This window comes from Hibiscus syriacus, unplaced genomic scaffold (genome assembly GCF_006381635.1).
Source record: "Hibiscus syriacus cultivar Baekdansim isolate YM2019G1 unplaced genomic scaffold, ASM638163v2 tig00002919_pilon, whole genome shotgun sequence".
Classification (NCBI taxonomy): domain Eukaryota; kingdom Viridiplantae; phylum Streptophyta; class Magnoliopsida; order Malvales; family Malvaceae; genus Hibiscus; species Hibiscus syriacus.
Genome location: NW_024061957.1, coordinates 1,666,496 through 1,680,584, shown reverse-complemented (window position 1 = coordinate 1,680,584; position 14,089 = coordinate 1,666,496). Strand labels below are relative to the sequence as shown.

The following is a 14,089-nucleotide window of genomic DNA, read 5'->3' as shown; positions in this document are numbered from 1 at the left end:
ATAAAAGGAAATATGTAAAAAATATTAGTTTCCTTATAAATCACTAAATTAATAATTAAGATTGTACGAATTTGACATTTGGTTAAAAGGTTAGGGGCAAGTTAGTCCATTTGACCTGCCTCTGTTCTTTTCATAAACTTCGCTCGCCCTTTAAAAGACCAGAAAAGCGGGAGAAGCAGAAATAGACTGCAGTCACAAACCAAACAGCCAGAGAGAAAAAGAAAAAAAAAAGAAACGAAGAGAGTATCAGAAACAACAAAAAAAATGGAGACAAATGTTAAGATGGAATTTTAATGAGAAGATAGATAGAGAACACAGAGGATAACTGAGTTAAAACATAGAGGGAAAAGCTTTTTTATTTCTTTGTTTTCAATGACGACTGGAATCATGGCAGAGCAAAAATTAGAGGAGCGAATTGGGAAACAAATGGGTTGCATGGCTGGTTTTCTTCAGATCTTTGAACGTCACCAGATTCCCACCGGCAAAAGCCTTTACTCAACCAAGCGCCTCCTTCCTTCGTCGGTTGGTATTTTTTTTCTATTTTTGAATGTGGGTCTGTGGACACTGGGAGATTTATTTATACATTGGTCATGTTTTATTGACCTTTTTTTCAGGTGAGTGAAACGACGACGGAGGAAGAGAAGACCGTTGAGTCACCATTAACAACGGGAGAATTAGAGGAGCAGCCGCAAGGACGATTAGCACCATCACCGGACCGTTTCAAGGAATCTCCTGGGGTATCAGAGCTCCGGTCCCCAGCACCGGAGCCTTCCACTCCGACGGGAAACCAGAATAAGGCATCTCTTCCGCTACTCATTGTCCAATTCAAAGAAGGCAATACAAGGTCACCATTTAAATTTTCCAAAGAAGCTCCGAGGCTCTCTCTTGATAGCAGAGCCGCCGTTGATGCTAAAGGAAGCCTCAAACCCCGTAAGATCCGTACGAACCAATGCAAAACCAACAGTGAAGAAAATGGAGTGGATGATAGCGACAAACAACGACGGCCCCCCAGCGTAATCGCGAGGCTCATGGGACTCGGGTCATTACCGAATTCGGATCCCGAACCAAATGGTAAAGCCGAGCTCCGAAGGTCCGCGTCGGAAGCCAGAGGCAGAGATCTAATTCAGCATTGTTTTATTGAAGAAGTTAATTTCCATTTAAAACAGAGCCAGCTACCAAATTTCCAAAACGAGGAGATTTCGAGCAATGTATTGAGAGAAAATGGCGGCAAACAAGAGCATTTAATGAATAACAGATCAGAAAGATTAAGAAATGCGAGAACCGAACCAATGAAAGCTGTAGTTCGAGGAGTATGCCAAAGGAAATGTTTCTACGATTCAGCCGATTTTTTTCCCGAGCCAAAGCAACCAGTTTCCATCTACGGGGAGATTGAGAAACAAGTTAAACTCAAAGGAATCGATGAACCATCGAAAGATCTAGAGACTCTTAAGCAAATCCTCGAAGCCTTGCAACTCAAAGGCCTCTCACACAACACTAAATCTCTAAGCCAAACGAATAACATGAACTTTGTTTATGAAAATGATCAATCTCCGATTACCGTTATCAAACCGGGAAGATCACAAGCTTCCCAGGGCAGAAGGATTGGCAACGAATCGCCTCCTCCGAGTAATAGATCAAGGCCTAGACCTCGCCGAAACTTGAGTATCGAGGTTCCTTATCCGACGAGTCCTAGACGTGATCGGTCGGAAAATGAACGGAAAAAAAGGAATAATAGGGGTTCAATATTTCCTACAAGGAGTGAGTGGGGCGTGAGGAGTCCTCACAGAAGGCCATTGAGCATTGAAACGCAGAGGAGAGGGAATGGTAGTGTGGAGCAGAGGAGAGTATCTCCGGTTCAGTCCCCTCGTGTAAATGTGAGAAAACCCAGATTGGATAATACGAGTAATAGATCACCGAGAAACATGAAATCAACGACTGAGATTTATCAGAAAGAAGAGAAGGTAATATTTGTTCCAGCGGAAGATGAAACATCCACTGTTTCAGAGAGTAGGATTAGCACAAGTTCTCAAACCGATACAGTGGTAAATTTGCTCAATTAATTAATGTGGGCTTTTAGTTGTCTGTTTTTGCACAATTACCGTTGTCGTTTTATACTAGAGAAATTCATTGTTCTATTTTTTTTGGCATTATGGGTTTTTACAGAGATCGAAGGTGTTGGAGGAATACAACGAAGGAAGGAGCCTCTTGGAAAGGTGTGATGAGCTTCTTCACAGCATAGCAGAGATGACCGTTGCAACCGAGTTGCAGTCGAGTCCTGTCTCGGTACTTGACTCGTCGTTTTACAAGGAGGAATCGTTTGTTTCCCCTGTTAAGAAACGAAGCATCGATTTCAAAGGTAAGAATGAAACATTTATTTATTTATTCAGAAATTTATTTTCGTACAATCAGAATTCTGAATTTTGAAACATTTATTCACGAGGAGTATAAAAAGTATACGAACTGAGTTCGATTCGCTAGATTATGCATTCGACTACGATGACGCATGTAGTACTCACTACGATTTCGTAGGCCTGATTGTAGTTTTGGCCTAGGTCTGTCACTACTGGAGAGTCAAATAGCTTCCGTTCAAAACTAGCTTTCTTCATGACGTCATGTTCTCAGATACTTCATTGGTGAGTTTATCTGATTAAGTTGTTTGACTCAGAAAATGTCTCATGGAATTCCACTGTGATCTCGTCCGACGAAGATAAATCAGACATTTGCGATTTCATCTACATTTCCGATATCCTGAGGGCATCCAATTACCTGCCAGATGACTCTGATGTGTTTTTGTTGCTCGAGAAGCAGCAGCTTCTGAAAGGTAAAGACACCTCCAAAGTCTCTAGACACCGAAGGAAGCTTATATTCGACATCATCAATGAAATCCTCAACCAAAAGAGACTATTACCGGCATGGAAGCTTATCGACCCTACAAAATCAGGGTCGGGACAGACATCTTTGCAGCAAATTTGGTCAGAATTCCAAAATATTAGAGAGCGAGACTCGTCGGATGACGTGTTCGAGGACATTTGTGGTGTGTTGAGAAAAGACCTTGCAGGGGATGCCATTAACGGTTGGGGAGATCAACCCGTCGAGATGTCGGAATCGGTGCTTGATATTGAGCGTCTGATATTCAAAGATCTGATCGTAGAAAGTATCCAAGATCTTGCTGCTTTTTCTTTGAAAAGTACTGAAATCTCGGCACTTCGTAGGAAGTTGGTGTTCTGAAGTGAAGGATGAAATTATTCTTCGTGCGCTTTGTTTTAGCTCATTCTCTTTTTCGCGCCTAGTTTTATATATTTTGGTTTTTTTTAAAGCAAATTGGTAGATGTTAGATGAAAGACCACGCACATCAATCACTCCCCTTTAGCAAGCCGTAAAAAAGGTGGGATAATGTTTGTGACCAAAATTGGAAATGGATTGCGAAACTCGTATGTTCTATCATATCATCGTCATTTAACATAACAATAATAGTTTTTTTAGTAGATCAGTAGTCTATTTTCTAGTTTTACATGTTAGAATAACGGCGAATAAATAAATAAAATTGTGAAAAGTTTAAAATAAATAAAAATTTATAGACAGAGAAAAAATATGATAGTCAGTGGTAAACTATAAATTATACTATAGTTGTTAATTCTAAAATCTTATATATATATTATTTAAAAAAATCTGTAAAAACACTTTCAATTATTTGACAATGAACGCTTATACCCTTACATACGTGCTTGAACTCGGGACCTAAAGGATAACAACAATCCCTTGATCATTAAGTTCGCTTGGTTCATACTGAATTTCGAATTTAAATACCTAATAAGTCTTTATATTTTTCTTAAATAGTCTAATATTTCGACTCCTACTAATATTTAATTCTAGCTCGTCCATGCCATTATACTCGATCTCTTATTGAGTGGTGGTTGTCGGTCATCGTCTCATTTTTCATCAAGGGCTCACTGTGGTCTATTTAGTCTGTCTGTCATGTAACTTGTAATTGTTTACCCGATTCATTCAAAACCAATTAGAAATGAGTCGTGGTTCTGGGTTGGATTTTAATTCAACAACAGACACAAAACCGTGCTCTGTTGGTTTTGTTTCTTGGCATTCAATTTGCAGAGAGTACTTGTCTTTTCACATTTCCTCTTTTTAAATGCCCTCTCATAGCAAGTTGCCAGAGTCATGTAATGGAACCGCCGTTTATAAAGGCGTTGGCCATAGGAGTGAGGGATGAACCTTTGGAGTTTTGACTGTGTGTAGCCCTTTCTGCCTTCAAAAAGGTCTCTGATGATTCTGATAATGTCAGTGTGAAACAAAAAACCATGGCGTTCACAGTGTCCTAATCGTGGGGGGGGGATCCTTTTCCATATCTTTTGCTTATATATTTGGCTTCATTGGCTTCTGCTCACCTTCCTCTGTTTCTTAAACTCATCCATTTTTATGATTATTAATGCAATGGAAGAAGCTAAGCTACCAAGTTTTGTTTTAAATGCAGTTAGTCAGGTAAAAAGGACAGTAAAACCTTGTTGCTTGCCTGCAAAAGCCCCAACACTCTTTAGAAAAAAAACCTCATTTGATTCAATCAGAGACATGGGGATGTGGCTGACAGCTAAGGGCCCTCTTCAATTAAGTTCCCTAAAGTGATGTGGGAGACACTAATTTTATGGACGAATGACAAACTCTCTTTTCTTTTAACATGCATGGGGACTACAAAAGAAGACGAAGCGGTTAAAATTTCAATGTTCTTTGGCCCTTTCATTGATTCAAAACACATGGAAATTGAGTGCGGTGGAAGAGGAAGAAGACACATGCATGAAACAGTTGAATAGCAGGCGCGCCATGCTTCAAATGTTCCTTTGGAATTCATCAATGGCGATGAAGGAGTAGGCCATGCGGATTTTGTCCTATCCATCTCTCTTATTTAAGATGAAGTGATTTTAATAATTTATAAAACTGACTCCAATTTTACTTTATTTAATCAATTTTACTATATATTTTTTTTAAAATTACAAGTACAATAGTAAACGATTCAAAATCAATCATTTAAAATATAAACATGGAATGAAATAATTTGTTCGAATAATTATAATCACTACAAATATTTTTTTTCGCAATATTTATATGATCATAATCAACTATTATAAAACGCAAGTAAACAAGTTGATAACTATAATATATTCTACCTTAAATTAAAATAATTTTATATAAGAGATTATAATATATCAAATTTAAATTAAAAAACGAATTTTATAAATAATATAATTGGAAAATTTAATAGAAGAAGGAAATAATATATTTTAACTTGTTATTCAATGGTCACCGTATATACATAAAATATCTTCGTACGCCTTTTTATTCCTCGATTATGAGAGATAACGTGTGAGAAAGGAGCCATCAATGCTATGATGTGCATGAATAAGAGATGAGCAACAAGTATTGAGTAAAGAAAGTTAACACTTTATTGATTGTGAAAATAACTGTGTAGAATACAAGGTTGCTGCTGTTGTTTATATACAAATTCTAATGACTAATGTAAATAGATTTCACAACTAACCATGCTAGCAATATTAACTGCTATTAACAATATTAAGAAGCTTCTAACTATTCAACTAATAATCCCATGTAGTCTAAGCTCATACACGCTGCAGTACTAACAGCATTGTTGTCGACTCATCATGTTAACATCACACTAACATAATGTAAGCCAGCCAAGGATTTCATTACATCAATGAACGTGCTATTGTTTTGTCATGGAATGCATCTATTCATGTATAGAGAGTAATAATACACTGAACTGAAATGAAATGCCGAGTTTTGTGGGGTTGAGATTATACTGTAACAGCCGAACCTAGCTGCGGTCCACTATCTTCTTCTTCTTTAATCACATCAAAGGGGCTTGTGGCCCATTTTATAACATGGCTGGTCCCTTTTATCACTAGGCCTTAGCCATTCACTGTTGATGTATATAGATAGAGCTAGGCCTACCTGAATAACAATAACAATAATAGGGTCTGAGATTATTCAAATCATCACTTGTCTCCTACCTTTATCAGATTGATTCTCTTTCATCAATAGATGCTTGCAACACTCAAAATAGATCGTAGTTGAATTACGATTAAGTTAATTTGTTAATATGTTGTCATTGTTATATGTATTTTAATATTATTGTTAACGATGTTTATTTTTTAGTATCGATACTAGTAATATTTATTTATATTTATTATTTTTTTCGAGTTGTTTAATTGGATTCTTTATTCTTTCTCACATTTTATTATTTAATGGTTAATTTATATATTTATGTAATTTTAAGAAAAATGGTCTACTTTTATAAATTATTTATTTTATTTTATTATATTATATTCAATTAAACTAAGTTAAAACCATTGTTTTGAAAACCGGACCAGACCGGCCGGTTCAATCGGGAACCGTTGCCTAGTCCGATTCAATCTAAACCGGTTGAACCGCTACTAGTGAACCGGCCAGAACCGTTGAACCGTTCGAACCGGACCAGTTGAAAATCGGAAATTTTGTTTTTTTTTAAAAAAATTAAACCAAACATCGTTTGTTAAACGAGCCAAGTCGAACTTGAGTATTGCTGAGCTCATCTCGAACTTGAAAACTTTAAAAGTAAGCTCAACTCAACTCAAACTCACAAGTTAAAAATTATCAAGTTCAACTCGAACTCGAAATATAATATTGAAACTTGAACTCAAAAAGGCTTGAACTAAAAAAAAAATGAGAAGCTCAATTGAAGCCTAAAATTCGAGCTTGATTGAAGTGAAAGAATAGTTCACTTATTGCTCACCAAAAGGCTCCATGTTTTTTAATGTCAAATTACCTCTATTATTTATAGAAGTTAGTTGTGATGCTCTTCTATGTTTCTTAGCAATGTAGAATTGTTTTGTTTTCATATTTTTACTCTTTAGACTTTTGGGATGCTCTTCTATGTTTCTTAGCCATGTGGGATTGTTTAAAAAAAATTAAACCAAACAATATAATTTTGTTATGATTTTTTTAGTCACAAATTTATTTTTTAATTATAGTTATATAATTATATTTATTATTTAATATGTTTTACCTTAAATATTATGTTGTAGTTAATTTGAATCATTTTGTTTCACTTGATTTTATGATTTTTAATTTATATATGTTATGACTTGTTTTGAATATGACTTATGATATAAAAAATTATTTTTTATTAAATATTTTTGGTATTTTTATTTAATTTTTTAAATAATTATGACGTCGTCCGATTCTTCCGACTGATCGAACCGGTTGAATTAGTGAACCGGTAGCATGGCCGGTTCGCTAACCGGTCTGCTAACCGGTCCGGTTCTGAAAATCATGGTTAAAACATTACACGGTTGTTTAAAACGTTAGTAACGAGATGCTGGGTGGTGCATTGGTGACATCGCCGGGCATGTGCCGCTGTCCCCGTATACTTTTCATATGTATTACATTACGAATGGTTGTTTTATGCACGTGTTTTTGATCTTTGTGTAATCCTTGTCATTGTTACTTGACATCGTGGTCTTAATCCTATTGTATAAATTAATTTTCTTCCTTCATAACATCAGAACTCAAATTCCTACCGTCTGCATCAAATTTATCATTTCACCCTTGAGATTAATTAGCAAAAATACAAGTAAAAAACCATACTTATTCCATAGTGTTGATTTATCAGGAAAGAAGGGTGGTCAAACAAATCATATAGGCCGAGCTAGCTTCATCGGGCGAACATTGGAACGTGGGCCTTAGTTTACTTGAATCCAAATGACTTGGGCTACATTGGTTTACGATTCACAAAACAAAATTGGACCCAAAATCACAAATAGCACCAAACTATTTCTGCTGGAAATGGTGTTAGAAATGTACAGGAACGTGAAGGTCGATGTTTTCCACCCTCAGGCGTTACTTCTAATTCTTCTTCTTTCATTTTTTGTTATTATTATAATGATTTGGAGAGTTTTAGCGAAAAGTCCGATTTCTTTTACCTTGCTTTCATTTTTACTCATCCTTCCTTCTAGTCAAGACATAGTGGAAACTTGAAAGCATCACATTTTTGTTGTTTTTTCCCCTTCTTTATAAGTCACTTCATAGTAGGTTTTGGAATTCAAAATATGGGGTTTTGAATATATATAATATAATTATATATAGAATAATTAGCTTTGATCATGGTGACCCAATTAGTTGCTTTCTACTTTTATATGATTGGAACTACTGTATTTTGTCAAAACTGATGTCATTTTGAACAAAAAATGACATCACTTTTAGTCTATTTGTTGTTTAAAGCAAATATGGAAATGTAAATCACTGATTGTCATCAGGAAATCAATACAAGCATTTGATTATTGTTCCATTAGTAATTTTGTTAGTGCTATGTACTAGCTTTTTTTCAGCTATGGCGTATCCTTAATTGCTATATGTGGGATTCTCATTAGGCAAAATGTTTTAAGTTGTGTGGGAGAATTAGGGTGTTAGAGTCTTAATCAAGTAAAGGAAGTAGTTATGTTTACGTAGTGGAAGCCACATTAATTGTAGTACTGCAAAAATAATACTGTGATTCTGACTGTCCTCTGCTACATTTGCTTGAATCTATTCTAGTCATACTAATGTTTGCTTATTTTGTGCTTGAAAGTGTAATGACCATTTTTATCCCAAAATAATAATAACAATAATAATAAAAGAAAAAAGGGTGATTCCGAAATATCCGGGGCATTCAATGCTCCGGTCACTGTTGCTGCTCCATGCTTGATCATGCCCTCCCTCTGCTGTCCGTATGAGCCTTGCCAACCACCATACATAAGAAAATGATGAATGTCAGAAAGCAAGTAGGAGATGACATTTTATTTTAAAAATTAGAAGAGTGGACCTATAAAAGAAGACCACTCAAAAACTGTAAAAAAAAGGCCTCCTTGTTCAAAAAAATAGATGAAAATAGTTTGTAAAAGGGAATTCACCCTCCATTCGAAAGCAATAACAGAGAACAAAACATTTTTTTTCAGCAACAAAATGCCAAACTTTTTTTCAAGAAAGGATGGTATAAATACTCTTTATCACCCATTTTTTAATTTATCTCTCATTTCTTTTCCTTTTTTTTTAGAGAGAAAAGTTTTCTCTTCTCTCTAAGCCTCCTCTGAATCTAGCGGGAGCCCAACCGTCAACCGCCATGTCGGTCACCGTCACCTTTGGTCGTTGGCAATCAAACTACACCAGTATGCTCGTCCTGACGCTGTAGTTACAAATCTTGGCTCCGTTTTATATGAAACGACCTCCAAGGCCATGAAACATGGTCAAAACTCTTCAATTTCCAACGCTCCGATCTCCATCGTTCGTCAATGGATCTGGCAGATTTTCAAATATGTTTCCCCCGGGGATATAATGCGTCTTCTCACCATTCGGATTAGCGAAAGGAGGTCCCTAACGCCGGTGTGAGGCTCGACCAAAGGTATACATTCATTTATTCTTATCGTTTTTTTAAAAAAATGATGAAAAACAAAGTTTGGTATTTAGTTGCTAAAAAAGAAATGCTTTGTTCTCTGTTATTGCTTTCGAATGGAGGGTGAATCCCCTTTTTACAAACCATTTTTTCGTCCCTTTTTTAAAGAGAAGCCTCTTTTTACAGATTTCGAGTGGTCTTCTTTTATAGATCAACTCTTCTCATTTTTACAACAAAAATGTCATCTCCTACTTGTTTTCTGACATTCATCATTTTCCTATGCATGGTGGTTGACGAGGCTCGTACGGACGACAGAGGGAGGGCATGGTTAAGCATGGAGCAACAACAGTAACCAGGACATTAAATGCCCCGTATATAAAGGGATTACCCTTTTTTTTCTTTTTCTTTTATTATTATTATTATTTTGGGATAATAAATGGTGATTACAGCTGCCACTCTTTGCTCATTATTGTGGAACAGGAATGAAGCAAAGATAATAAACACCATTTTTTATCCGGCTTGTATTGTTGCAATTCTGCCACCGTCATCGTTAGTCGCTGGCCACCAAACTACACCAGTCTTCTCGCCCCGACACTGTGGTTACGGATTTGGGCTCAATTTTTTATGAAACGACCTCCAAGGCCTTTAAACATGTCAAAACTCTTTGTTTCCAATGCTCCAATCTCTGTAGTTCGCTATTTGATTGGATTTTCAAATATGTTACCCCCGGGGATATGATGCGCCTTTTCATCGTTCAGATTAGTGAAAGGAGGTCCCTAACTCCGGTGGAAGGCTCGGCCAAATGTATACGTTCATTTCTTCTTCTCTTCTTTTTTGAAAAAAATGAAATACGAAAAAAAAAGTTTGGTATTTTGTTGTTGAAAAGAAATGATTTGTTCTCTATTATTGCTTTCGAATGGAGGGTGAATCCATTTTTTTAACGAGGAGCCCCTATTTTTACAGTTTTTGATGGTGTTCTTTTATAGATCCACTCTTCTCATTTTTACAACAAAAATTTCATCTCCTATTTGCTTTCTTACATTCTTCATTTTCCTATGCATGGTGGTTGGCGAGGCTCGTACGGACGACAGAGAGAGGGCATGGTCAAGCATCGGGGCATTTAATGCCCCGAATATTCAGGGATTACATCTTTTTTTTATTATTATCATCATCGTCATCATCGTCATCATTTTGGGATAAAAAATGGTTATTACAATTGCCCCTCTTTGCTTATTGTTGTGGAACATGAATAAAACAAAGATAATAAGCACCATTTTTTATCCGGCTTGTACTGCTGCAATTCTGTTGTTACAAGTTCTTTTTATTGAGCGAGTTCTTCTCATTATGAACTCTTCGCTGGGGATGTCAATCAACTTCCTTCTGCGATAGGTAAGATCTGATTGAACATGTTCTTCTCATTATGAACTTATTCTCTCAGAAACGTTGACTCAACTCTTTTGCGATAATTGACCTAAGGTGATGCTGATCCAACTCCTTATGTGATGGACGAGTCAAGGTGATGCTAATCCAACTCCTTATGTTATGGACGAGCGAAATGATGATGTTTATTCAACTCCTTATATGATGGAATAACAAAATGATGATGTTGATCCAACTCCTTATTCGTTGGATGAGCCAAGGTCAGTGTTATTCCAACTCCTTATGCAATGGAATCGAGCTAAAGGTTTAACAAGTTCTTCTCATTATGAACTTCTTCTCCTTCATCAGATGAGTTCTTTTCATTATGAACTCTCCAATGGAAATGTTGATCCACTTCCTTCTGTGATGGAATCGAACTAAGGTTGAACAAGTTATTCTCATTATGAACTTTTTCTCCATCGTCGGACGAGCACTTCTGTAACATCCGCAATAACGAGTTAGTGACTAAATTGAAAAGTTTCAGAATTTGGTGATCAATTTAGGAAAAATTGAAAAGTTTAGGGATTTAAATTGTAATATTTTGATAGTGGATTAAATGGTAATTATGGAAGAATTGAAAGGGTATTATGGTCTTTTTATGTAAAAGATATTTATTGTTTTATTTAAAGAGAGAAGCTTATGGGTGAGGAAGTGTTTGGAAAGCTTCATTCTTCTTCTTTCTTCTTCCCGTTGGTTTACTTCATAAGGGTGAGTTAATTTCAGCTTCTTAATTTTTGAATTTATAAATTAGTTTTGATTATTTGGGTAGTAAATAAGCTTAAGGAAAGCTTATATGGGATTTAAACAATAAGATAAATGAATTAAGAAGGAATTTTTAATATGAGTTTTAAGATGAAATTTTGATATGGTATGGTTGTTGAAGTTTTATGGATGAATTTGACTTGTCATCAATCTAATTAAGAAGTATGAAGTGTTAGAATTGGATTTAGAACACATTGAAAATTTAGTGTGATTCTTGAATGCCATGTAAATGATGGAAATTTGGGTTTAAAGAAGTGATTATGGAATAGAAATGAGTTTAAATATGTGTATAGAAGTTAGGAATATTAAAGGAAGTAAAATATGAAGGTTTAAGCTGAAATGAAGTGAATTTCGAGCTCAAAATATGATTTCTGGGCAAGGGGAATCGGTACCCATTCAAGGGGAACCGATACCCCTTCAAGCGAATAAAATTTCCAGAATATCATGGGGGAACCGATACCCCCACAGGAGGGAACCGATTCCCCCTAAAGGAAAATTGTAAATATTGGTTTAATAAGTTCGTTTAAGTTGCTAGTATGCAACTACAAGGTGTAGGTATCTAATGATTGCCTCAAAATGTACATTTATGTAGATTCTATGCATAAAGCAATTCCGGAACATTTGGCAAGTAAGATTGACCAAGGGAAAGATAAGAGATTGGAATTGACTAGTGAGGCCAAGGTGAGTGCATACTAGTGATAAGTAGTGTTTAATGGAAATAAGACTTGCGATGAGTCTATTTCCTAGAGTAATATGCATGAAGTCATGGACATGATTATGTGTGGTTATAATTATATGTGATTATTTGTATTACATTGATTGTATGTATGCATGATTAAAGATAATGATAGGCTTTGTATATGCTATATGATTTATGTAAGACTTTATTATGTAATAATGGAAGAACATGGAATAAGTTATATGATATGGTATAAGTGATTATACGAGAAATGTTAGGAGATTCTAAGAGAATAATATGAATTCGAGGGCATAAATAAGGATACATAAGTTATATAGGGAAGATTGATAAATTAAAGGAAACTATGGTTTATGTATAGTGAAGAGCTACAAAGTTTTATTAAAGAGTATTGTGGAAGTCATGAGAAATTGAACTAAATAAATAGATGGTTTATGTGAGTGGAAAAGGAAAATGATATAAAATAAATGGAAATTATTTATAAGATAGCATGAGACTAATTGAACATGTAATATAAACTTTATAAAGGAGTACTTGGGTAAAATCATTATATGATACAATTATAGAGTATTACTATACAAATCATATTCAAATATGATATATGAGAATATGAGTAATTTTATAGGATATTGATAGGACATATAAGAATATTTAAATGTATGATGATATGAAAAAGGGAATACAAAGAAATGGAGCATCAGGTAGATAATATGATATCAGTTATTATATATCTATATGATATATGCCATCAGGTAATATGAAAGGACTCTGAAAATTGATATAAGCTATGAGAAAGTGTTATAGGTGTTTCTTGTGTTATATGAAGCATATATGATCATATGTGAACAAGATATGATATGTATGTTTATATGAATATCTGAGAAATGAACTAAGCTATATGATATGTTATATGACATGGATCTATGTAACTACGCGAGAAAGTATATAAGCTATGTGACATGTAAATGTGACTCATATGAAAATGTTCTATGAGTAATTGAACTATGTGTTATGTGAAATGATAAGTATAAAAGAAAATACCCATGTTATGTGTCTTGAGAGCTAAGGGTATAGTTGGCATGCCAAGAGTCGAGGGTTTACCTATGTTCTACGGAACATATGGACAGTTTTACCTATGTCTTTCGAGACATATGGACAGTATACCTATGTTCTAAGGAACATATGGACAGTTTACCTAGGTTCTTCGGGACCTATGGACAGTTACCGAGGATCTTTATAACCTCTGGATAGTTACCGAGGATTTTTATGACCTCTGGATAGGTCCTTTGGGACATTTATATGAGCTGTGATGACAGTATAGTGGTGCACAACCTCAATAGACTCACATATCTACAGTTCTCACAGGTGTACATGGGCTAATCAAGAGATATAAACAAATATATGTTAGTGATATGATAAATGTATTACAAATGATATGATGTTGTGTGTGTATAGTGTTTGATTGAAAAGGTTAAGCATAAAAGTATGTGATTGCATGATAAACTGCTAATGATGATTTATGTACATGTATGTATTTATTGTTAATTAATCTGATATAATTTTACATGATATGAGGAAGTCATGTAATTTGGTATAGCATGATAGAACAGGATATGCATATATTGATATATGTTATAAAGTGCATTATAAGTTTTTATGCCTCACTAAGTCTTCGACTTAGCGTGTGATTGTTTCACACGTAGGTTTCGAGAAGAGTAAAGAGTAATGCGGAGCAAGACAGGTCAGTTCTCCTTACCAAATGTCAGATCAGAAAATATATG

At 35.2% G+C, this 14,089-nt stretch overlaps 1 protein-coding gene across 2 annotated transcripts; it reads left to right on the top strand.

Moving 5' to 3' along the window:
* Nucleotides 1-248: 248 nt before the first annotated feature.
* Nucleotides 249-3,228, top strand: LOC120165864 (protein LONGIFOLIA 1-like). 2 transcript variants are annotated; one of them, XM_039175303.1, is made up of 5 exons: nucleotides 249-290; nucleotides 331-522; nucleotides 615-2,042; nucleotides 2,164-2,356; nucleotides 2,669-3,228. In XM_039175303.1, the coding sequence occupies exons 2-5, from the start codon at nucleotides 373-375 to the stop codon at nucleotides 3,226-3,228; spliced, it is 2,331 nt and encodes a 776-aa protein (XP_039031234.1). In that variant the 5' UTR covers nucleotides 249-290; nucleotides 331-372. The 2 variants fall into 2 exon arrangements, with proteins under 2 accessions (XP_039031234.1, XP_039031230.1); XM_039175299.1 differs by having other exon boundaries at nucleotides 2,666-3,228.
* The last annotated feature ends 10,861 nt before the right edge of the window (nucleotides 3,229-14,089 follow it).